Genomic DNA, 23,937 nt, shown 5'->3' with positions numbered 1-23,937 from the left:
ACTAATTAGTTTGTCTTTTCCTCAGGAGCATATGTATATATGTTCAATGTTTGTTCAATTTCTTTTCCTGAGCAACTCTCTCTGTTTTGCTCTTCTTGCTTGCACCCAGGCATGTGGCACATTGAAAGCCCCGCGTTGACCCACAGATTAAATCTCACTTTTGTGCAGTGTGAAACCTTTTTATATAGTCGGAACCTGCCTTGAGCGGACGAATGCTAAGTGTGGTCTCATGTTTTGTCTCCGTGGAAGAAGTCTCACAAAACACATACCAGTTAAAACCCTTTATACCCCAGGCTGTCTGATCTGGAGACATAACCATAGTGGTTCATTTAGGAATAGATTCACAGACCCTGATTAGTCCTAGACTTGTTTACCTAAATTTACATTAGCTTATCCAGAACTGCGATAATGGGGGTTTGTGAAACCACTGATATGAATCTTAGGCTTGATGTGTTGGTTTTTACAGAGTGAGCAGAGAGAGAACAGAAGATAATCCCTGATGGCTTTAATCTTTTTTAATTTCTTCAATACCATGGTTTAATACATCAGACACATGTGTTTTTACAGTGTTAATGTTTACCTGTTAATAATGTTGATGTGCAGATAGTGCTTATAAATAAGCCAGTTTGAGTGTTTTTAGGTTCTAGTCCAGGGTTGGCAATTGGTTTGGTTCAGCACTGTAGTGGGTTACATTTATTAGTTAAGTCCCTTAATAAAATCAGCAATGGATTGAAATAGATTTGCATTTATAATACTTCACCCTTCTTCTTTTTTAAAAATGAAGAAATTAAGGATTGTCTGTATTGTTTATACCATATTTATAGCTTGTCACAAGGTCATCACTAGTCAGTCAGTTGTTTGCTCTTAAATACTTATTATATCATCAACCTTCAAGCCCTAAGCTTGACTCTCATACAGCCCTTGAAATCTGCCTAGATGGGCTGCCATATGTTTGGCATCAAGGCAGGCAGAAGTTTAATAGATGCTACTTTTTATTTAAGAAGTTCTTCACAGATCTGATTTAAAAATGTCAAAGTCAAAAGACTATAAAACAAAGAGCGATTAATACAGCAAGTCATTTATAGTGACTAACAAAATTATCACCAAATCTCCTAGTTGTGCACACAGGATTTAGTGACGGTGGCACATTTTCAGCAAATGGGTAGTGATGAGACTTAGAGAATTGTTTTGATGGCAGGGAAATTTGACATACTGTAATGACCTATTCTATTTCAGCCTCTTGCTACAGATTAGTTATTTTTGCTTATTTAGTTCTGTACAGTTCTCCCATGAAGAGTATGGTATTATGACCAGCATGTTGTGTCACAAAATCAGATGACAGAAGAATCCAGTGAAAAAATCATAAAAGGAAGACAACTTAGGAAACTGTCGCAGTCACATTCAGATTAATACCAATCAGTAATGAATTGCAATTGACTCTGAAAGGCCACTAGTGTGTCACTATGTACAGATGCCCATTTCCTTGTATTTGATAAGAATTTTAAAATTATGTTTTGCCATAATATAAAATGTACATATTCAGGTCCAACTGGTTTTCAGCAACTAGCTGATGCTCAATATGCTCTGATCTGCTGTATTACTACTGCTAAATGGAAAAAGTAAATATTAAAAAAGATAAAATGCTGCACAGGCCTTCTAAACACTCATATGCCTCCAAAAACACATTACAAATGGATGCCAGTATATTTAGCAAAATAACCTGGGGTATAAATGGTAACAGTATATTTCTTAATTTTGCTTCTGGCTGTCTAATAATCACAAGTCACAGGTCTGTGTTTCTGCAAAGAAAAACCTAGTGTTGACAAAGAAGAGTGTCACAAAAATAATAAAAAAGTACTTCCTTACACTGTTGCATCTTTCTCTAAAACTGTCATCTAAAAGCAGACAGAGAACAAGAACTTTATCTGTATATGAAATAAAGCTGCCTGTGAAGGATATTGAGGAAGCATTTGGAAGTCAGCAGGCGGGTGCTGTTGTGGTATGCGTCACTGTCCCCTGAAGGTTATTCCCAAGGATTTTTTAAAAGCAATCCACGAAATCCCAAGTAGAAGTTTTGTGAATATGATGTAATTAGAGCCGCAAAATGAGATATTTCCAACATTTTCACTTTTTTTAAGTAGAACCCCATTTTTTTTTTAAAAAGAGTGGCCTAGTCCTTTGTTCTTTTAGAGGATATTAGCTTGTTTTTGCAGATTTGGTTTGTTCTTGCCCTGTCATACTGCCTTGTGTTTTTATTACTACGTGGTATGAAAAATAATAAAAACAAACACTTGGAGGTTTTTTCCCCTTCTTCGAATGTTATGCCTTGCTCCCAGAAGAAACTGTTGTGTCTACGCTTTGAGATAATCGTGTATTTCTTTGTACATTAGTGCCCCTTAACCTTCGTATCACCATTAATTCTTCCATGCTGCTGCTGGATACAGCCAGAAGGCTGCGTCTTCACAGGTTACTTGTCTCACCCCCAGTCAGTCCCTCCACCTCCATCAGTTGCTGAAGCAGGTTGCGGTGAGGATCTAAGGTGGTTCTGGTTTTCCCTCACATCCAGGACCAATTGCTCACCTTTCACTGAAGAGAAAAACAATGCCTGGCCCAGTTGAAAATGGAAATTCATTGCGGCGGTCCTGTGAATTTGGATCAGAACTCACCTGGCCACCCTTGGAATCAGAGGGTCAGTATTAATGGTGCATAGAAGCATCCAGTGTCCCCATCTAGTCAGCCTTGATATCAGTGTGTCATCCATGACGTTTGTGCTCCAGATGTGTATATCATTAAAAAAGTAATACATGAACTTTGCACTTGCATTGCTAAATGTCAATCAAGCCGTATGGTGATGTGTGTCTAATCTTCATGCCTAAATGTGTGTAAATAGAGAAAACACACAAAGCAAATGCCTATCTTTTATTTACTGAACTGTTGTTTAATTTATGTAGTTTTTAAAGAGCATTTAAGAGTAAGAAAAAGACTTGCACATACAGATGGCCTTTCATGATTTGAAATAAAAGCAGGGTGCAGCTTTGCTACTACAGCGCTGGCTAAACGTCTGCTTTTAGATGCTTTCTTTCATTTGTCTTAATCAGTGTATTGTGGAAGTGCATTTCATATACAGAGTATACACAGTTCCTGTACTGTGTATAGTCATCTCACGCTTGGAATCAGTTTTATTGCTTTAATTTTGGTAGTGTCTTTAAACAGGTTGCTACTTGCATGTTTTAACCGATGCTGCCACTTTATTTTGTTAGTTATCTTTTAACGCTGCTTTTTAAATTACATTCTCATTCCAGGCCTTCTTTCAGTTCTAACCAGATAAAGGTTTTCATCAAAAGATTTATTTTTTTTTAATTCATCAGGTTTTATTGGAAAAAAAGTTTTTAGTTTCACAAATTGTAAAATCAATGGTATTCTCTCCAGACTCTCCTCAATTATTTTCTTATGCCTAGCCTATCTTCCCAATAGGATCAATTGAGATGTTTCAAGTTAAGCACGGGCCAGGTTTATTCCTGGGCCTTAATGTTGTAGAAATGTGTATTTGCGGTAGACTCCTTGATAAAACTCTTCATGGAAGAATATGTTCTGTTGGCAATTGCTCCTTGTGAACATGTTCCAGAATATTATCTTCTCTGAAGTGTGCATCAGTAGGAAGAATAGTCATCCATATGTTTTCAAAATAATACTATTATTTTTTATGTTTATTGACACTGGTGTTGCTTTTCCTCTGTAGCTGGAGTATCTCTTTTTAGAAAAGATCCCTTGAGTTGAAGCATGTATAATTCTTAGTATTCTTACAATTAATAAATGCAATCTAAAAAGCAAACTATAGATCAAGATATCCACTGTACATGTTCTGACATCCTTTGTACTTTCAGACACAACTAGAACTGGTATGAAAAGTCTTCCCTTATTTTGTTAAAAACAAGTGCCTTACCATGATTATCTTTATGATGGTAAACATTTTACAGTTTCAACAAATAACGTTTATTGATCATGAATATCGCTGGAAACTTTTATGTCTCAGAAAATATTCTTTAAAAGATATAGCTTTGCCTTGGCTTTTGACCATTATTCATGTATTTGTATAAGACAGGTCTCTGGATTGAAATTTCATATTTACGTTTTTGTTGTTTTTGCTCAAAACATTGATATAAATGTATTTGAAATTAATATATATATATATCACAGATGTTAAATGTTCAATCCCAGAACTGTCTAGTTAATATTTAAGTGTACTAAAAGTACTTAAAAAAGGTTTGAGTGAAAAGCTTGAAGATTCCTAACATGTAAATCTGAAATTGCTAACATACTGTAGTCCATGTGAACAAATGTGGATGTACTGTATGTTAATAGTGAACTTCTATTATAAATATCATCCTTTGCAGAATGTCTAAGATCTAAAGTCCCTGCTTTCACAAAGTGTTGGTCTTACAAAGGTTTTCAAATGTAAATTGTAATACATTACACAATGGTAATGTTTCTGCATTCACTTCACAGAAATCTTCATCATTCCAATCCTGACTTTGGTTTTTCTGCCTATTAATAAATGTTTAGAATGACAAAACATAACTTAAAATCACAATTCTTAAAATGATAGAGCAGTGTCAAAGGTACAGTGATTTTCAAAATGTCCAAGTATATTCCTACTTCTAACACATCTACGTGAGTGTGTAACACTCAGTTATTTTGGTCAGTTATATAAGGAGCTCCTGGCTCCTATGACAGCCATTCTTATAAATGAGAGAAAAGGGGAGTTAGAAAACAGCTCAGCATGGGCAGAAGACAAGCGTCCTTGATCTGACATTATTAGTCAGTGCTGTCTGCTGGAATTGTGCTTAGTTAACCAGTAGGCGCTTTCACACTTGTCTCCCTACCAAATCTTTTAGCTAATGCTTCCACATGAGGGTAAATTTTGATTTGTTCCTTTGGCTAGAAATGGAAATGCCGGTGATGTTTTCATTACTTTCACATTCACTTGATAACCCTTTCAATTGCATTATACAACAATTATATTATAGAAAGCAAATAACTACTGTAATTACAGTCTCTTTGGTGGGCAGATACATTAATAACACAAAGGGAAACAGCACATAAGGAAGGAATCAGTGCATATGGATTTCCTAATAGACATAATAGATACCTTGTATAGGAGTATTTTGCTTTAAATATGTCTGCTTGTGTCTGAAAAGATCTCATGAAATGGTGCCTTTTTAATTAATAGAATTCCAGAGTCTCACTTTTAAGGAAACCACTATATTGAAGTGTTCACAATTTGCAACAGGAGTCATTCACCCACTTCCCTTTATTACCCTTGACTGCAGTGACTACAGTATATCTGTGACAGTGGTTTTACAGTGTTTGTTGTTAAGAGTCTGGAGGAGGGCTTCATTGAAATGCCTCTCGCCCACAAACCCAAAGTGTGTTTGGAATGCTATTTCATGCTTAAGTGGTCAATCCTAGAGAAATCAACTGAAAAATGGTAGACAGCTTGTGATAGTGTTTGAAATTGCGAAGGGTAAAAATCTAAATTCAATCCAATAGGAGAGTTTACAATGTTCAGCATTTTCATAAGGCTTTTGAAAAATCATTTTTATTTGGATAACAGAAATACAAAGGATAACATTACAATCCTTCTTTTCGTCTTGTACCCATTGCCCAGATTTAGGGGAAACAGGGTAGGGAACCCTATTACCCTTCTTTAAAGAAACATTCCCTTTGTTAAAAGAACTACAATATATATTATTATTCTCATTAAAAAAATAAACTGTAGCTCCCTACCCAAAACAGTGATTAATTCAAGGACTTCCCACAAGCTGGCCATTATCCACATCGTACCCACTAATCCTCTGATTGACAACACTTTCTATGTTATTTTTTTTTTTTTTACAACTCAAGTACGGCTTATTTCTGTAAATATAGTGCTTGATGTCACGAAGAGATCCAGAATGAAGCAAGCACTGAGGCTTGCAAAATCCAGGTAATTCATTGTGAGAAATGGAAGGTAGACCCATATAACCCATAAAGGTGTGTCTGTTTATTCAGAGAAAGCCAAGCCCCTGTCCAGGTTAAGCACAGAATTGTTGAGAAGCAGCCATAGGGTAACGGAGCAGCTGTCTCTCTCAGAAGTCTATGACGCCGCACTGAGAGACAGTGCAGTCAGCCGCATTAGGCAGAGGGAGTAAGATCTCATGTGACTGTGTTTGATTCTTGTTCTCTCTATAAAACCGTTCAGCACACTAATGTCTAATTGGCTAGGCATGAGGTTATGGGGAGACAAGGGAAAAGATTCATATTAAAATAATGAATATTTATGTTAAAAGGGAGAAGTAAGAAGGCTGGACTGCAGCTTTAAGAAGGTTAAAGCAGATTGTGGTTTACCCTTAGAATTGGAGCTGAAAGGGAGAACTGCTATGCTACTTTCTTGTCATATAACATTACGTTAACAGGGAAATCCGGTGAGGAAAAAGCTGGTTACGGACACAGTCAGAGTGAGGTTTTCACACCAGGATTGTTCGACCCTCAGTCTTAGCCCCAGTCTCACTGTTCCCCACTGTTTATAGGAGGGGGACCTGTCACACCTAAGAAAATGTTTCTAACAGTTTTCATCCATGTGAGATATAGAATCAAAAAGCCCTTCAATAGTTGCATTAAGTAGTAGCTGTATTCAAGTTGTGTGCATTAAGAATTTTTACTAATGGCACAACTGCAGTATACCACCAAACACATTATATTATACTGTATCTAGCTCAGGGTAATGCACTATTTCCAAAGCAAATGATTTATAATGTTTTTATTAACGTGAATAATGTGTAATATTCAATGACTTGAATCAGATATATTTAAATATTTACCAAGGAATGAAATATCAAGTCATTCTTTTTACACAGACCTACTGCCTTCTGTGAATAAACAGTCAGTCATGACCTTCTGTATGTTTCTCAGGTCATTTAGGCACCACTACAATTCTGACTGCTCAAAGATCTCATAAAAGTTTAAACAAAATGTGTAAATGATCCCACACTTCGTAAGTCACAGACATTTATCATTTTATCATGTCCTTGAAAACACGGGATTAGAAAAGAACACAAAGTATTGGCAGTGCTCTGTATTTCATCTCCAAGTATATTCATCTCCAAGTATATTTAAGCTCTGTTATTGAATTTCAGGAAGCACATTAAATGCATTCTTTCTTCCAAAGACTTTATTTAATTAAATGTTTTACACTCAAAATATATGAATGGCTTACAGATTTCCTGTGAGTCATACATGAAGCACTCCCCTGTCCATTGTAATTGCTGGACAGTCAAATAAAAGGCTTCTTCCTTCCCCTTGAATATCAGTGTTCCTAAACCCAAAACCATACATAGTGCTCCCTCATTATGTCAGCTCTCTCTGTAATGCTACACTCAGCCCTTTGGTTGTTTAGAAGCCAGTGGCTACCAAGGCAAGAAAATGCTCATTTAACCCATTATTTTACTACCTTGTGGTCCACCACCCTAAAACAGACAGACTGTGCAACTTGTAGTTTCCCTCCTTACACCACTGGAAAAATTACAGTGTCCCAGAAATAAAGGCAGTGGATGCTTAACCCTAGATGTATTGTACATATGTGAGCAGTTAAAATCAGTATCAAACTAATGTTAAGATAAGCAGTAATCACAAAATGACTTTGTGACTTGATTTATATGTATATCTAACACCAGAGCAAAAATTAAAACTTCATCTTGACTAAAACAGGCCACATCAGCAAAACCTTCAGATTTACTAGTGATGTAGGTTTGCCTTTGCTGTACGCTCAAATCAAAATGCCATAAACGCACTCTGAATTAAAACAAGCCTTGTTTATTGTGGTTTAGTCAAACAGGGCAAAAAGCAAATACCATAGTCGCTGATGCAGTTTTAAAAGAAAAGGGATGTAAATTCAGCAATAAAGTTGGAATTGATTCTTTAAACATTTGGCTACACTGCTCACCACAGGATCACACACCATGTTGCAGTGGTGGAAGTGCTGGTGTCTGTCAAACCGCAGTTTCCGATGAGAGAATTAAAGACAGAGAAGTCATTACACAGTACGAATACCTAAAACATTTGGATGCATTGCAATTTTTTTGTGCTTAACAAATGCAGGAAAGTGCTTGCTGCTATCATACTCTTATGTTAAGAACTGCATTTGAAGATGTGCAACAATTTTCAGGAAACCTGGAATAATACTCTGCTGTAGAAAGTGGAATAAAATATTTACATTCATAGCACACATTTTAATGATCCTCTCTGTAATGCCACACTCGCTTTATCACCACTTTGTCTTATTACCCTTACCTGGTGGTATAAAGAAGGAGCACTGGACTGTTGAAATGTTATTGTACTGTTTTTATAAATACCAGTGTCTACTATTAAAAGCATTGCTAGATTAAATCATACTGTATTAGAAAAAAGGTAGCCTAGAAGAGCCAAAAATATACTTAATCAAAGAACATAACTTATGTATGTGAACTGTAACATAGTTTTGGACTCCACTGTCAAAAGCAGAGGTGGATACAGTAAAAGTACTGTATTTTAAGCTCTAGGTAGTAATGTGTCTTGTACTTTTAGATTTCACACAAACTAAGCAGCCCCTGTTTCGAAACATACACAGTTTCCAATCAGTAACAGCAATCGTGTCTACAGGGGTAGGTCTGCATTCTCCAAAAGAAGGCCTTTCCAATCAATTTGAGTCACAAATTATTTGCAATAAGACGGAAACACATTAGAAATATTAATGAGTGGGACATTTAAAAATAGGAAAGATTTCTTTACACAAAGACTCTAAAGTGTCTTGAATAAACTTATTCAGACACTTTATTTAAAAGAGTTTCTTGAAACCTTTCTAGAATGGCTGAATGAGATATTAGGATCAATGAACTGTTTACTGCCAAATTAGAAAAGTACACCAAATGCCCCACTCTCAATTGATGCACTTGCTTTCACTTGCTTCCATGAACTGGCTTAAAAGATGATAATACTCCAAAAACAGTGTCCTACTGTATGGCCCTTCAATGGAAAATCTAATTTCATAGAACCAAATTTTTTGCTTTGAACGGTGACTGGATTTGAAATGTTCATGTCCTTTGCTCCTTGAAAAGTGCTTTTAGCATGGAAAGAATTATTTTACATTGTACTTCATCAAACAGAAAGGTTTCTTACTTGCTTGAGTTAACCTTTAATGATCTGCTGGTTATTAATGAAAATCATACTGTGGTGATATACCTAACAGTACCTATGTGAATGTAAATTATGTAAACAGCATGACTGCTGTTTGTGCTTTGGAATCATCAGTCACAAGGTTGTATCAAAAAGTGATTATAGGATGGACAGGCACCACAAAATAATAGTGGTCATGCTTATCCAATTAGGAATGATAAGCTGTGAGTTTCAAAATTACCCTGCAGTAAAGACAGCATTTTCAAATGACCCCCTATTTACTTTTATTTCCTATGTAAACCTTTCAAGAGATTATTGATTGAATGTCATTACCAGAGTGGTACCAGAGCTCCTCAGTTTTACTCTAAATTCAGATTCTGACTCTGGGTCACTTAATAATTGAGGAATATCCCTTATTTGGATTGGCCCAGAGTCAGTTTGTACAGTTCTGCATGCAACAAGTACTCCTATGGCTGGCTCGCAGTGTTTCTGAGCTTGCATCATTACTGCAAGCTCTGGTAAGATCTTTCTATGTTCTCTATATCTTTTCCATGGTGGTTCAGTGGTGATTGTAAAACCACTAGCAGTTCCCAGTGAGAGAATATTTGTAAATTAATTGAATTTTTTTTGTTGAAAAGATTGATGGATGTTTAGCAATTCTAAAATATTTTAGTTGGAAATGTTTGTTTGAAACGTAATGTTTCAATTAGAAGGGCTTAGATAAAAGTCTTTTAAAATTTCCAAGCACGTACTGTAGCTGTTTGAAGTAACATAAGTCTTTTTCATCATCTATAATTGAGAGAACATCTACATGTGCTCATTCCAGTGTCTTATTTTCACCATTTTGATTTTGCATTTACCTCTACACAGAGAAAGGTCAATGTATGATTCTGGTTGGGTCTGCATTGCAGTCTTCCATCAAGAATGTTCTGGTAGTGAAATTAATGAGCCTGTTTAATCTTTCTTTGCACCTAGAAAACCACTCCGCACCTCCAGATGTTACCACTTACACCTCAGAACACTCAATACAGGTGGAGCGACCACAGGGCTCAACATCTAGAGTGGCTCCCAAATATGGCAATGCTGAACTCATGGAGACAGGAGATGGTAAGCCATTTAGGGGTTCATGTGGCAAGTTTTCTCATAAGTTCATGTGCTTTAAAGGGGAACTGTAGTGCTATTTGTATATTTTAGGGTTAGAAAGAATTAGCATGGATGAGTGCATTTTAAACCACAATAACAGTAAAATGTACACAGTCCAACCGTCCAATTCATATCACAAAATAGACATAATTTCCAGGAATGCGCCACACCACAATGCCTTCATTGTCTGTGTTTCAGAACGAGGCACCAAAACATCCAAACATCAGGTGAGGTTAAGCGGCCCTATTACATTGCAACCAAGCAGGCTTGTGAATACATCTCTATTACGCCAATAGAAATATTTCTCTCGATTTCAAGATCGTTTTGCAGACAAATACTACTTGTTAACGGTGCATGCAGATCACGTTTCTGTGGTGAAATGTCTGGTGCATACCCTGAACTTATTCGCTTGTACATCACATTACATTTATAATTACAGTGACTAGTGAGCAGGAAGGGCCGCTTCACATAGCAATTCATGCGAACTCTCGCTCGCACCTGTGGCGAGACCAGTGGTTTGTGACAACAATGGCATACATACAGTACTTTCACAAAATTCACGAATTTGTGCTTAATTTGTAATTTGTAACATTTTTCTACACCATCACTTAATTTATTTTGCTACCGAGATTTAAGAACCGGTCTGTGAAATTGGAACTGGTGTTCCCCTTTAAGTTGGAATGTCTATGTTCTTCACTGGTCTTAATTACAATTTTAGAATACTTTCGGATACCAATTTAGAATACCTTATAGGGACATTTGGAAAGTACATCCAAAAATGTATTATGGCAGCGGAAGAGGTTAACATCTATGCTCAGCACATTCCTCCATGGTTAATGTAACCTTATATTTTTTCAGTTAATGAAAGACTCTACATTAGCAGAGGAGATAAGTTATTATCAATTATTAAAAAAGAATAGAAACTTCATAATTCTTTTGAAGAACGTTTAATATCAGCCAGTGTTGTTTTCTTTGAACCATGTTGTCCCTTTCTAATAAAACAGCAAGCATCTTTACTTCATCTATAAAAGGAATTAAGTATTGTAATCATAAAGCTGCTACTCAAATGTCTCATAAGTTGTTCTTTGGTGTCTGATAATTATTTTGTGAAGATTTGTACTTTCAAGCAACATTTTCACAGATGATAGCTGCCTTTCTCACACTGTGGTCAGACTCCTTACATGTATTTGAATTCTTCACAATATAAGAGCAGAAAAGATTATTTCTCATAATGACTATGTAAACAGCACTCCTAAGGTGTACAGAACCAATTCTTTTAAAAAACTGTAACCTGTCTTTTGCAGTGTGTATATTCTATATGGGTTGAGAAAAAAGAAATGATGGAGTAGGCCAATTTAGGTCATTTATTGCAATGTAATTTGTCCTCTTGGGAAACCTGCTGCAGCCATTCTAACGCCTTTGTGAGATACCTAAATCAATAATGTTGAGAGAAAACACAGTTCCACATAAATATTGGTGAAACGTAAAAGATAAATCAAGTGGCAGAACAACCGTAGAGACAAGGATAACTGTCGATACATACAGTATGACACTTTCATTTAATAATTGTAGGGGAAGAGCAGGACCTGCTCTGATTTACACTTTAGCTCACACAACCATATTATAAAATGTCACCGCGTGATAATAGTGCATTTAGACTTGCCCGGTGTTTTCTGTTGATCAGTCTTTTCTGAATTCAACAGGGCAAAATAAAGACTGGGGAAAATTACGTTTCTACAGACTTTTTCTTGAAATAGGTTACTTTTAAAAGACCAGAAAATTCTAAAATGATTTATTTCTCTCGCAATTGATGTCCTGTACCATTTGTGCCATTTGGGTTAGGCTGCAGCTTACTGCGACATCTTATTAGAGAGAAAGTGGTTTCTGACACAGGGTGGATAATGGACATCGTTTTTCTGACCCAATCGATTTCTGCTGGAGTTGCAGAGGTGAACTTGTGGACTTCATCCACAAGCGATGTTGTGAGCGTGTCACTGTGACAATCCCATTGTGATAGAACAGTCTGGAACAATGGTGACATAATGGTCAATTTCCTTAAAGCAGCTTCGGATTGGATTAAAAGATAAAAATCTGTTTGAAGGATCTTATGAAACTGAATGCCTCCAGAGGTAATGTTTGATTGTGCCATTGTGGTTTTCATATCTTCAAGATATCTGAGCTTGTCTCAGTACCATTGGTAACCTAGAATAAAAGACTGGGATGTCTTTTGAAGATAGCATCCCTCTGGATGAATAAATCCCAAGGTCTCAAGATAATTGGACCTTTTCTCCGTAAATGTACTGCTAAACATGAGCTTTAATTGCACCTTCTCTCCATTAATGTACTGCTGAACATGAGCTTACTCATTTACAGTATAATGGTATGTCTTAATGCTATATTGTATACTACTTTTTAAAACTTGAGTTTAGTCACTGTTTAAAGGCAGCTGATAGAACACGCTAATTTCAAAGGAATCTTTTACAGTACTTTTAAAAAGCTGTTTAATTATTTGTGCAATAAAAAAGACATTTTAACTTGTCCACTCAACTCTCCATTTACAGTAAATACCAAGTGTGACGTTTTTTTTTTTTGTTTTCATTGCTTGCTGGTGTGTTTGGAAGTGGCAATTATGTAACAATTCTTATTATACATTCTTACCCTTAAGGTGATATAAGAAGATGTACATTACATTACACCAGGCCTGCCCTGGCAATTGCTGAATCTAATCCAGGTCGAAAAGGGGGCCCAGGGCTGCCTTTTCATTTTGGGGGTGCTCACACTTAAGAAATGGTGCCTCAGGGGCAATGTAAATCAAACATGTAAAAGGTGTCAGTTACAGTGACCTATGAAATAGATGTGTCTGTGCACAGGGTAGGAAGAGCCAAACTAAGCAGCATTTGGTTTTCAGCCTTCATAGCACATTGTGAGTTCCCAGAAAGACATCCTCACTCTGTCCAGTGTTCTTACTGTCGGGTTTTTTTTACATAGAAGTAAAAAGTGACATTTAAAAAAAAAAGGCCAAACAGCCTTCAGCTATAGCGCTGTTGCTTTAACATCATGTGACACAGGGCTGGCGCTGATGTGTGCTTTGATCTCCTTTGTGCAGGAGTGCCAGTCAGCAGCAGAGTGTCTGCTAAGATCCAGCAGCTGGTTAACACCCTGAAGAGGCCCAAACGACCCCCATTAAGAGAGTTCTTCGTTGACGATTTTGAAGAACTTCTGGAAGGTATCTTTCTGTTGCTCTCTATAATATATATCAATCTTCGTATTAATATGTCACTAAAGGCTGATCTACACCAGCAGTGTTTCTGATGGGTTTTTTTTTACACTCGTCTGATGTCCAACTGCCATCCAACTGTTCGTGCATGGAGATGCCTGTAGCATGATTGCTCACTGTGGCTCTAACTCAGTGAAGCCTGGCCGCTGAGGTCTCAGCCCCATGCTGCACTGTATACACTGATCTATCAGAAGGTCTATCTATCATTGCGCTGTTTATTTATTGAGTTAAGCCATGCTTTCCCAACACAGTGTTGATGCTGGTGGTGTTGTGGTGTTATCAGTTCAACAGCCGGATCCAAACCAGCCCAAGCCAGAGGGAGCTCAGATGCTGCCAATGCGAGGGGAGCAGCTAGGGGTCGTGACCAACTGGCCCCCATCTCTAGAGGCCGCCCTGCAGCGATGGGGGACCATCTCCCCAAAAGCCCCATGCTTGACCACCATGGACACTAATGGAAAACCACTATATATTCTAACTTATGGTAACTACTCTTCTTTGGCTAGGTCATTGCAATGCTCTCCTCCAATTCAAAAATGAACTAAGAGTTTTATAAAGTGCTTTATATGAAAGTTGACATAAGTCTACATCTGACCTTACACAAATGTTGCACACTTCTGCTTAAGAGTATTATTTTATTTAGTACTTGTAATCAGTGCAAAGTAAAACATGGGATTTTTACATAACAAAGTGCAGTGATTCCTGCTTTACTATGAACGGGTGTACAGAGTAGAAATTTGATCTACTAGAAAAAGCACAGATCCTTAGCACCTGGTACCAAGAAAATAGTCACATCTCAGATAACAGAATATGTCTTAAGTACAGAAATTACATGCGTTTAAGTTTACCCATTAGAGGAACACAAAGTGTTATTGAAAGTTATAATATTAATTACTTCACACGTAAATTATACGTAAAACTGGATATCTGTGAAATTCAGTTTTATAGCTGAATTTGTCTTTTTAGTTCAATCTAATTTTTAATGGTTGTAGTATACAAAGAAGCAGTTTTCTTGGGAAAGCTGTATTAATTATAGGTCTTTTTGTTTGCTGTGATTATGTTTCAATTCACTGAGCCTGCACATTGGAAGCTCAGATTTACATTTGGTAAAGACAGAAGTGCCAGCACAAGCGCAAGACCCTTTTGCAGATGACTTGCTGGCAGTTCAGTATTTTTAAATAAAAGGCGTTGCTAGATGGAGGAGGATTACAGTATTGGTAAAGGTACAGGTTAGCTTTGCAAGGAGCTTGTGTCTTGGAAAATGTAACAGTCAAGCTGAGAGTCATCAATTCTATCTGCTCTGTAATTAAAGTAATGAACTCAGTATGGTGCTTTAGTCGAATTTCCGGTGGTGACATTTTTCTTCACCACACAGACTGCACACTTGGGCTGTGTTGTGTGTGATGAAAATGGATTTTATTCTGTTAACAGTCTGTAGAAGAGATACCATGCAGATGTATTCCCGTAGGAAACAACAAACAGTGGAGAAAACGATCATCTACTGTTTGGAACATCAATTATCCGGCAGTCTTTTTTACTGCAAAAAAACTATTCTCATCGTCATTGGATGGCTTTTTAAAAAATGTTAAAATTGTATTGTCTGTCTAAATCTTGGATATACAGTAAGATTCACACCTCAGATTCTATTTGCAGGATAATTAATGTTACAAACAAAATCTTTTAAAAATGTGATGTGATACAGTAGTGTTAAAGCATCTGAACACAAATTTCTAGTTTTAAGTGAACAGAATGAGCCTTTTGAAAAATGCTTGTCTAAACCTGAATTATTTACAGCATTCTGATGGGATGCCAACATGAAGATTTGGTAAGATGTGCTGAGATCTTCATGTTGGTTCTTTGAACTTTGAGCTTCTTTGAACAGTGGTGTGCAGTGATGGATATATTCCAAACTATTTGTGTTTTTCCTGAACTTTTCATGAGGTTGTCTTGAACCCTCTTTGCATTCAAAGATTATTTAAATAAAACCTAATAATAATGTGTCATTCATAATTGACATACTGTAGGAAGTGTGAGAAATGGCTTATGATTGTGTGCCATAGAGGGTCAGGTTCTCAAGCTTGTTGAATAAATTGAAAAAATCTTTAATTCTTCTCAAGCATTATCTGGCCCTTTTGTAATGTGAAAAATAAGAAATTGATTAAGATACCAAATTGAACATCCATTGCTTACACCCCTAAAACACATAAGACTTTCCAGAATCCATTTGACTAACTGCCTGGTTAGTAGATATGATTTAGCAATTCAATAGTGGTTACATTTGAATTATATACACAGTCTTTTTAGTGATATTTAATGTCTTACAATGAGAAATGTTTCCTTTTTCCATTTTAAAATAAAACAAAGTTGAGTAAGTAAATTGTGGCAAAAAGTTCAGTTTTTATTTATGTAAGATTATAATTAGTTGTGTTATTTATAGGATAGGATAAATTAATAGGATGCATACCAATTCACATCACATGAGTGGACCTGCGTAGTAGCATTTTCTAATGCTTAGATGTGCTAAGAAGCAGTGATCAAACACTAGTATTAATCCTAAAATAATTTTTAACTATTTACAGTCATCATGTGTAGAATATATTTTCATAATTCGGTAAAGTACATGAAATGACCATGTAATATGTTTAAGTACAAAGTCCACAGTTGTCACTTTTAGTGAAGAAAATAATCTTTCACATAATAAATCTGTAAGTAGAAATGATTAAATAATTGTAATAAGTAAGGTAGTGGGATTTGGAACAAGCAATCCAGCAGTGATATTAAAGGTGATTGCCTGGCGTCTTTCACAAAACAGCTTTTATGTACCAAAATACAAATGAGCTAACACATCTTATTTGTCAATATTCATCTTCTTAAAATGAGGTGTCTCTTTTAAACGTCTTTACAGATATATAATAATGGGCATCATGACAGTATAGAATGTTGTAATTGCAATATATTAGAAAAGCTTACATCTTTGAAGACAAAATGGGTAATATATCCCTGATTTTAATTTTTCAATTTAAACAACACAGCAGTGCTTACAATTGCATTTTGGAGAGAGATCGAGGAAAGCTTAGGGCAGATGAATGTCATCCAAACTCCATCAGGCCAGATTCATTTTAAACTTGGCGTATGTTGCTGAGCTACTGAGCAGTGTAGTACAGATATTTAACATCATAAAATGTAAGGGTTTCATGTTTCAGAGTTCCATGTTATAAGGTGACTTGGGACAGAGGGGACGCATAAGTTATATCCTGTAGATCACCTTAGATCTCATGCCATGGTCAGCTGTATCAGTAGCATGGCCTATTGAAGAATTCCATATTAAAAAAGAAACCTTTGATAATCAGGACTGACATAAGGGAGTTAAGTTAGTGTTTAATTATTCTGCAGTTCTAAATGTCACCATTAACACATCTTAGAGATGCTGTTTGTGGATGGAAATTTATAGCCAAAACAGCAAGCCAAATTATTAGCAACCAGATATGTTCAAAGGCAAGTTGTACACTGACTAACTCAAAAATCAGACACGATTTGGTCCTAAAAAGAGGTGACTGCAAGGGGATGTGTTTTAGTTTTCAGTTCCTCAAAGGCACTGGCAAAGCTAATCTTATGAACTTCTACAGAATGATCAGTGATAACCAAACCAGGGGACACAAGTTGAAACTACAGTATATGAAAATGCTTTTAAAACCGAGAATCCTCTCTTTACACAAGTAGGTTTGGTAGTATGGAACATTGACCTTAAATAGTATTGTGCTGTAAGGTGTAATACACTGTCAGTAAGCTGTGAGTCTATCACCCCCCAAAAATAGTTTAATCTCCTGTTGCTAAAGAAAATCAAAAGAATTTTGATTTAGAATAAGTGAAATTTTCAGAAATACAACAGATATTTTCATGAAGAAAATGTTTCAGTTTTTTAGAATATTTGCTAGAAGTACAAAAATAAACAATGAATTGGATTATTAAAATTATTTTAAAACAGTTGTCTATTAAAATGGAAAAGAATTTTGTATGTCTTGAAGGACTCCTTTAATATCAAGTCAAATAATAGCACGAATTGTAAAGAGGGTTTCGTTAAGACTTTCAGTCTTGGGTTTTTTGCAGTGTTGCTATGTTTTTTAGTGTTATTTTTGTTTGAACTTTTGAATGTAAATTTTTTAAACGTGCAATATTGCAATATATTTTGCAGTCATGTGAAAAACAGAAATATTACCTTCATTATGGTCATAGTTTTAGAAATTGTTTTATAGGGTTGTGAGGACTGGAAAAGATACTAGGTATTTATTTTATTAACTATGTATACCAGTGTGTGGATTTAGATGTATGATCATCTTAATTAAAAGCTCCAGCTACCATCTCATATGTATATATACTGTATATTTACCAAAAGTATAATAAAAAAAGTTTATGGGTACCATACATTGCATTAATACAAGTGTGCAGAACACACAAAAAGATTATTCTACTAATGTGTGCAGTTGTCTGGATATTTTCTGTCAAAGTGCATATATACTGAGCATCAGAAGAAACTTTATGCTTGTTTTTAGAAAAAAAAACAGCATACAGATTTTGGAAATTGATTAAATGTCATTTTGGTGTATTAGCATAAGCACTAAATCACCTCATTAGTGAGGGACTTGATTTGGCCCAGCCAGTTTTAGGTGATTTATCTGAATGCCAAGCCCTGGTGAAAATCAAGAAAGAAAAAACAGAAAGGAACAAATTCATCCTGCTTCTGGAGATAATCACGTCTTCATGTCATCTAGTTATTGGAGCAACATCTCTAGTGGACTTGCAAGCAGTGGAGCCAATTTCGCATTAGCTTTGATTGAAGATCTTGTGTTGTGTACCCTAATGTTTAATTGTTGTACACCTGGTACTGTTGTTTACAATAGACCAACTTTTGGGGGATCCAAGTGTCATGTTCTGGGCAGGAGTGAATAGTCGCTTCATAACTCCACTTTGTAGTTATTTTATGGCAAAGGGACTACAAACCCCTACCTTTATCAAGCCCTGGGGCCTCATCTGCTAATCTTCCTGCAGGCACATCCCGATGTGACTTTATTCCTGCCAAAAAAGAATGTAATGGTTGCCCTACTCAACATACGTGATCCCCATTTTACATTAGTAGGGTGAGCTAGAATGATATGTAGCATCTAAGGCTCAGAGACCAGTGAACAGGCACATGAGATGAATTGTACAGAACTCCCCGACACAGCATCTGAGTTCTAAGCATACATGTACATTACAGATGCACACCTGCTTTAACTGGAGGCCACACATGTTACTGGCCTTTAGAATAAGACCCTCTGTTGATGACAATCCAGCATAATGAATTTGCCAATGACATATCTGTTCAATAGAATGTCATATAACTTGTCATGAAAATAACTCTATGAAATTGTTGTACTTCCAGTATGTGTTTCTTTTGATGCTCAATAAATACTGCTAAGATGCTGGTATTCATTATACATGTATTGAAATTCAAGACGGTACTGAACATGGGATATCTGAATATAAGGAAAACAGGAAAATTAAAAAATATTCAAGCATGAAAAAAACAATTTGAATTTATAGTAAGTCTTTACCAGGCAGCTAAACATTCCAATTTCTTTGGCCAGGAAAACTGTGGACCAGGAGTATGAAAGTGGCCTATAATATTCTGCACAAACTGGGAACAAAGCAGGAGCCAATGGTCAGACCAGGAGACAGGGTGAGTAAGAAATCAGTCATTGTTTTCAAAATGTTTGGATAAATGTCCATGTACAGTAAGCATTTTAGAAGCACTTCAGAGATGTATACTAAAATTAGAAGGTGGTATTAAATAAACCCTAATGTAAGATACTGAACTGTTCAATTGTCAAAGAAGCTCTTAGCTATATAACCACTTTCTACTTTCTGAACATAGAGTTAGTACTTATAATGCAAAAGGTCTTTCAGAATGAAAAGAATTTGTCTAAAGAATAAATAAAACAGTTTTCCTAGAGCTGTTATTGTTAAGTCTACTAAGGTTAAGACCATTCAGTAGTACATATGCATTCTACAATCTGATTTTGCACACTTCAAGATGGACAGAAAGCAAATGCAATGAAAATAACATAAAAGTTCTAAGAACAGCTCCTTGCATTACAAACAAATGTGCAAAATAACCAAAACCCAGTATACAGATTGGACTGCCGTGTATTGACTTTTTTATTATCTCTACAGCCTTGCTTAAGAGAGAACAGTATTCTTTTATTGTTTGAGTAGGTCTGAACACAATGTTTGCAGTAAGGCAAGCATGATGATATTCTGCTTCTGCATGAGGTTTGCATATTCTCCCTCTGCATGAGGTCATACCCAAGAAACCCCAAGAAAATAGTGTGATTGTTTAGCTTCTGTATGGATCACGTCCTTTTGTTGGTGACAATATCTGTGGTGTCAAGCATGCTGGAAAACGTAAGGCATCATTACAATATGCCGGGAGAAGGCCAGCATATACTGTATACCAATTTTCAAGTATCTTTTGGAATGTTTAACATCCAACATCTTCTTAACCTTCCTTCTGATCCTCTTCAGTAACCCCTATTTTTGTTTCAAAAAGCCTTTTATGTTTCCAAAAGAAAAACGAGATAAAAAAGTAAGGTTTGCCGAAATGGATCTGACAACGCCTGATTGTTTCCTTGTGTTAAAAAGGTCAAAAGGGCCAGTGTAACCTTAGAATGAATCTCCTTGCACTCTTTATATATTGTGAAGGCCTGTTTTGCAACAAGGATTCAGATTTGAAGAAAAGGTGTGTTTTCTTCAGATTCAGACAAAAGTAACAGTTATATTCATTTTTGTGTTGTCGATTTCTATACTGAAGCCCATTTGACTCGTATATGACTCTGTTGTCATATCTAATCTTTTACGATAGACTGAGAAATTGTGTGATGACTTGTGGTTTGCAGTCATTACTGATACAGCAAAGTGCACTTAAATCTGAGTCAAGAGGCCATCTCTTTTACAAACTAGTCACAATGTGGTAGCTATTAGCTGCACTTAAGAGCATGTTTATTCAGATCATTTCCAGCGTGCATCAGAGCATTATTAAATGTGGAATAAGATGGTAGATTTTATTGGCAGTTTTTTTTAAATGAACATGCATTTATCGTTTTCATTATTCAAATGTATTCTTAGAATAGATTTTGTGTTTTGGTTAAAGAGCAGTTTTCTTGTCAAGACGGTTCTAGTACTTTCAATGCCAATTCATCATTAAAAAAATGTATCAGGGCTTTACCCACACACTAGAAGGAAAGCATCTGGAGGAGACAACATCAGCTGATTTCTGAAAGGGAAAACCCAGATGTATGGTTTCTAAAAAGCATACAAAACTTATCTCTGTTCTTTTCCTTTCAGCATGGAATAAACCTTTACCAGATCCTTATACCAAAACATATAGTTAAGACAACATTGGGACTTAGCAATATCTTTGTATGCACTATGATTTCTAGTTCAGCTTAAAAGTTTAAACATGTAGTCTTTATTTTGGCTTTTGCAGCTCCTCTTTGAACTAGAAATGACCCCTTTAGCAAATCTAGTGATCTTGCTAACAGGCAAAGAATTTGTTCCAGATAGTTCCAGTATTACAAGTCAGGATGTCATAATTTCAGGATAACGATTTTAATAGTTTTATATGTTCAGCCATACTTTTATGTCTGGAATTGCATAATATTTAGTAAGTGAGGCCACCTGACCTCAGAACTAAGTCGAAAGTCCACATTTGCTTTGTCCAATCAGTGAACAGTACTATTGTTCATGAATTTAAATCAGTAACCCGTCTCTCTTATTTGTAAGACATTCTAAACATCTTGATTCAGTTTCAGCATGGAGTAACAGCAGGGAGTTACTTTCAACAGAAATGCATTATCAAAATAGTTTGCCCTCATTGGGATGTTTAAGAATTTTTCTAACCCTCACCATGTGTAACTTCAGTCTAGATTGAACTGGAACTTTTCCAATAATGGAGCAAAAACACAGTATGCTGAGAGAGAAGGATATGTTTAATTGTGTAAAAACATACAAAGCAAAACCAAATCATAGCGCATTCTGTTATTTAAAATATTTTGTGGCCTGTATGACTTTCTTATCGACTACTCACACCTTTAATTGTTTTAAATTGATGTGTTAAAAATGTTATCTGATTATGACACACTTGAAATTAGTTTCTAAAATGCTTTAAAGATTATTTAGTTGCTTGACAGCCTGTTCTTCTGCTTCACACTGTTGCTTCCTTACCTGTAAATGCTAGCCATAACATGTTCCAACTGTAGCTGTCTGAGAATGTTCTATATAAGATGATCAGCAGTATCTTAATTAAACAATGTCAGAAGGGAAATTTGTTCCTTGAATCCTTGAATTAATCAGACTTAAAGCCAACACAAGTTAATCAGCTAATGACAAAGATTAAAAAGAAAAATAAACGTGCAAAATTAAAATGTCACAGAGGTTTTTACAAAAGAAGATGTCAGCAACATGCTCCAGGTTATGCAAAGAGCTCTGTTAATACTGAGTAATTTTATAATAACTTACACTGAGGATATATTACAGGGACTAGGCCATCTAAATAGAAAGACATTCAGTGGGGACTGATTTTTTTTCCCCATTCGTACTTAAGGAAGAAATGGATATCAAGATATCATTAGATTTCTTCTGTTTCTGTTAAGATTGTGGAAACAAACATTAGAACTAAATTGCAAGACTGATTACAGAATAATAGCATTTTAAGAGACAGCTACTGTGACATTGATCTTATTATTTAAGTAATTTAACAAGCAGAAAGGACAGGTTTTACCTCTAAAGCATATGGTACTGTATACAGTAACATTTAGATTCCAGAAAAATGAAAGGTAAATTTGCAAACTAAAAGTTATAGATAAAGTAGAAAATTGAGTCAAATTAGGACTTGGCTGCAAATTAAGGACATGGGGACACAACTGGAAACTTAAAAGGGACATTGTTATGGATGGAGAATAGGAAATGCTTCTTTGCTGAGTCATAGTTGTCTGGAATATTTTCCGAGCCATGTTGCTGAAGCCCAAACTGGGATCCATCAGGAAGCTACTGGATGGTTCTTACATTCTTAAATCAGCTGGTGGCTTTATTACTTGTGAAGTAAGAAAAATGAGATTTTGACTTTCTGTACAAATTAAAAGTATTCACTAAAGATAAAGGAATACAACAGATCTTCTAACATAAAATGTTATACATAAACATGTTGAAAGATATCTTGCTGTGTTGGCTTCGGACCAGTACTTCTGCTTTTTACAAAATTTTCAAGTAAGAAACTATTTCTTGCTCTGATATGGCTTGCCACATAATCTTAAATCTTTGCAATTTCAATCGTTTATTTTATAATCTTATTATCATTTGCATTTTCAGTGCTTCTGCTCAGAATTAATTTTTTCGCTTTATTAATTGTGAATTTAGGTGGCTCTTGTCTTCCCCAACAACGATCCTGCTGCATTCATGGTTGCGTTTTATGGCTGCCTGTTGGCTGAAGTTGTTCCTGTGCCCATTGAAGTGCCACTAACCAGAAAGGTAAGGGTCTACAAATGTATTTTTGCAAAACAGGTTAGAGTTTTCTAAAGATGCTAAAGCACACAAAACCTTAAAGAGCAAGAAGCAAAGTTTCAATTACACTGTTATGCGAGCCCCTTCGTCATTAGAACCATATACTGTATGTAACTCTTTTCATTTTCTACATCTTAATACGTTTCTAAATGTATGAACTTAAAGTTTACCACACTAATTTTCAAGATGTTAACACACATACACCAGTTGTTCACTGCAGAGGTTGTGTGTTTTCTGTGATGTTAGCTGTAGGTGTCTGAGAAGTGCTTGTGTTCTGAGGCCTGAAGCTTTGAAACAATCTGGAACAGACTTATCTGAGAAGTGCTTGTGTTCTGAGGCCTGAAGTTTTGAAGTTTTGGTCGTGCATAGTAGTGAGTGGTGTGCAGGCTTGGTGACACACTCCGACATAGGACTGCAAACCCATTCCAGAAGACATCTTGAAAATGAGTGCCCCAGACTTAATGATTTTGAATCATTAGCAGTAGTAGTTTAATTGTATACTTATTTATGTATATTGATTTTTGCTTTATTGTGTAGCTGAGTAACAGCGCTCAAACTGGTGTGACGTGGTGTAATATTACACTTTTTCCTCTGCAAGATCTCTAGGGTAGATTTTTAGCCTTGGAGTTACAGTTAAGAGCAACTCTCCAATTCTGTTTTTTATCGCACTGAATTGATTAGTCTGTATAATTTTATTGTTTTCCACTGCCTGCTGCTTTACTTCTTATAGACTGCAT

At 35.9% G+C, this 23,937-nt stretch overlaps 1 protein-coding gene across 11 annotated transcripts in view; it reads left to right on the top strand.

Moving 5' to 3' along the window:
* Positions 1-23,937, top strand: part of dip2ca (disco-interacting protein 2 homolog Ca) — a 222,912-nt gene that overhangs the window by 141,036 nt on the left and 57,939 nt on the right. For 7 of the 11 annotated variants that reach the window (XM_069190998.1, XM_069190995.1, XM_015354823.2 and 4 more), the window contains 6 exons: positions 2,567-2,689; positions 10,165-10,296; positions 13,439-13,558; positions 13,893-14,090; positions 19,231-19,322; positions 23,057-23,167. In XM_069190998.1, coding sequence (XP_069047099.1) covers positions 2,567-2,689; positions 10,165-10,296; positions 13,439-13,558; positions 13,893-14,090; positions 19,231-19,322; positions 23,057-23,167 — 776 coding nt within the window. The remainder of the gene's footprint in view (positions 1-2,566; positions 2,690-10,164; positions 10,297-13,438; positions 13,559-13,892; positions 14,091-19,230; positions 19,323-23,056; positions 23,168-23,937) is intronic. The other 4 variants (XM_069191001.1, XM_069190999.1, XM_015354838.2 and 1 more) reach the window with 1 other exon arrangement.

Source organism: Lepisosteus oculatus, chromosome 6, assembly GCF_040954835.1.
Source record: "Lepisosteus oculatus isolate fLepOcu1 chromosome 6, fLepOcu1.hap2, whole genome shotgun sequence".
Taxonomy (NCBI): Eukaryota; Metazoa; Chordata; class Actinopteri; order Semionotiformes; family Lepisosteidae; genus Lepisosteus; species Lepisosteus oculatus.
Note: the sequence above shows the minus strand (reverse complement) of the source record. Positions and strands in the feature narration are given on the sequence as shown.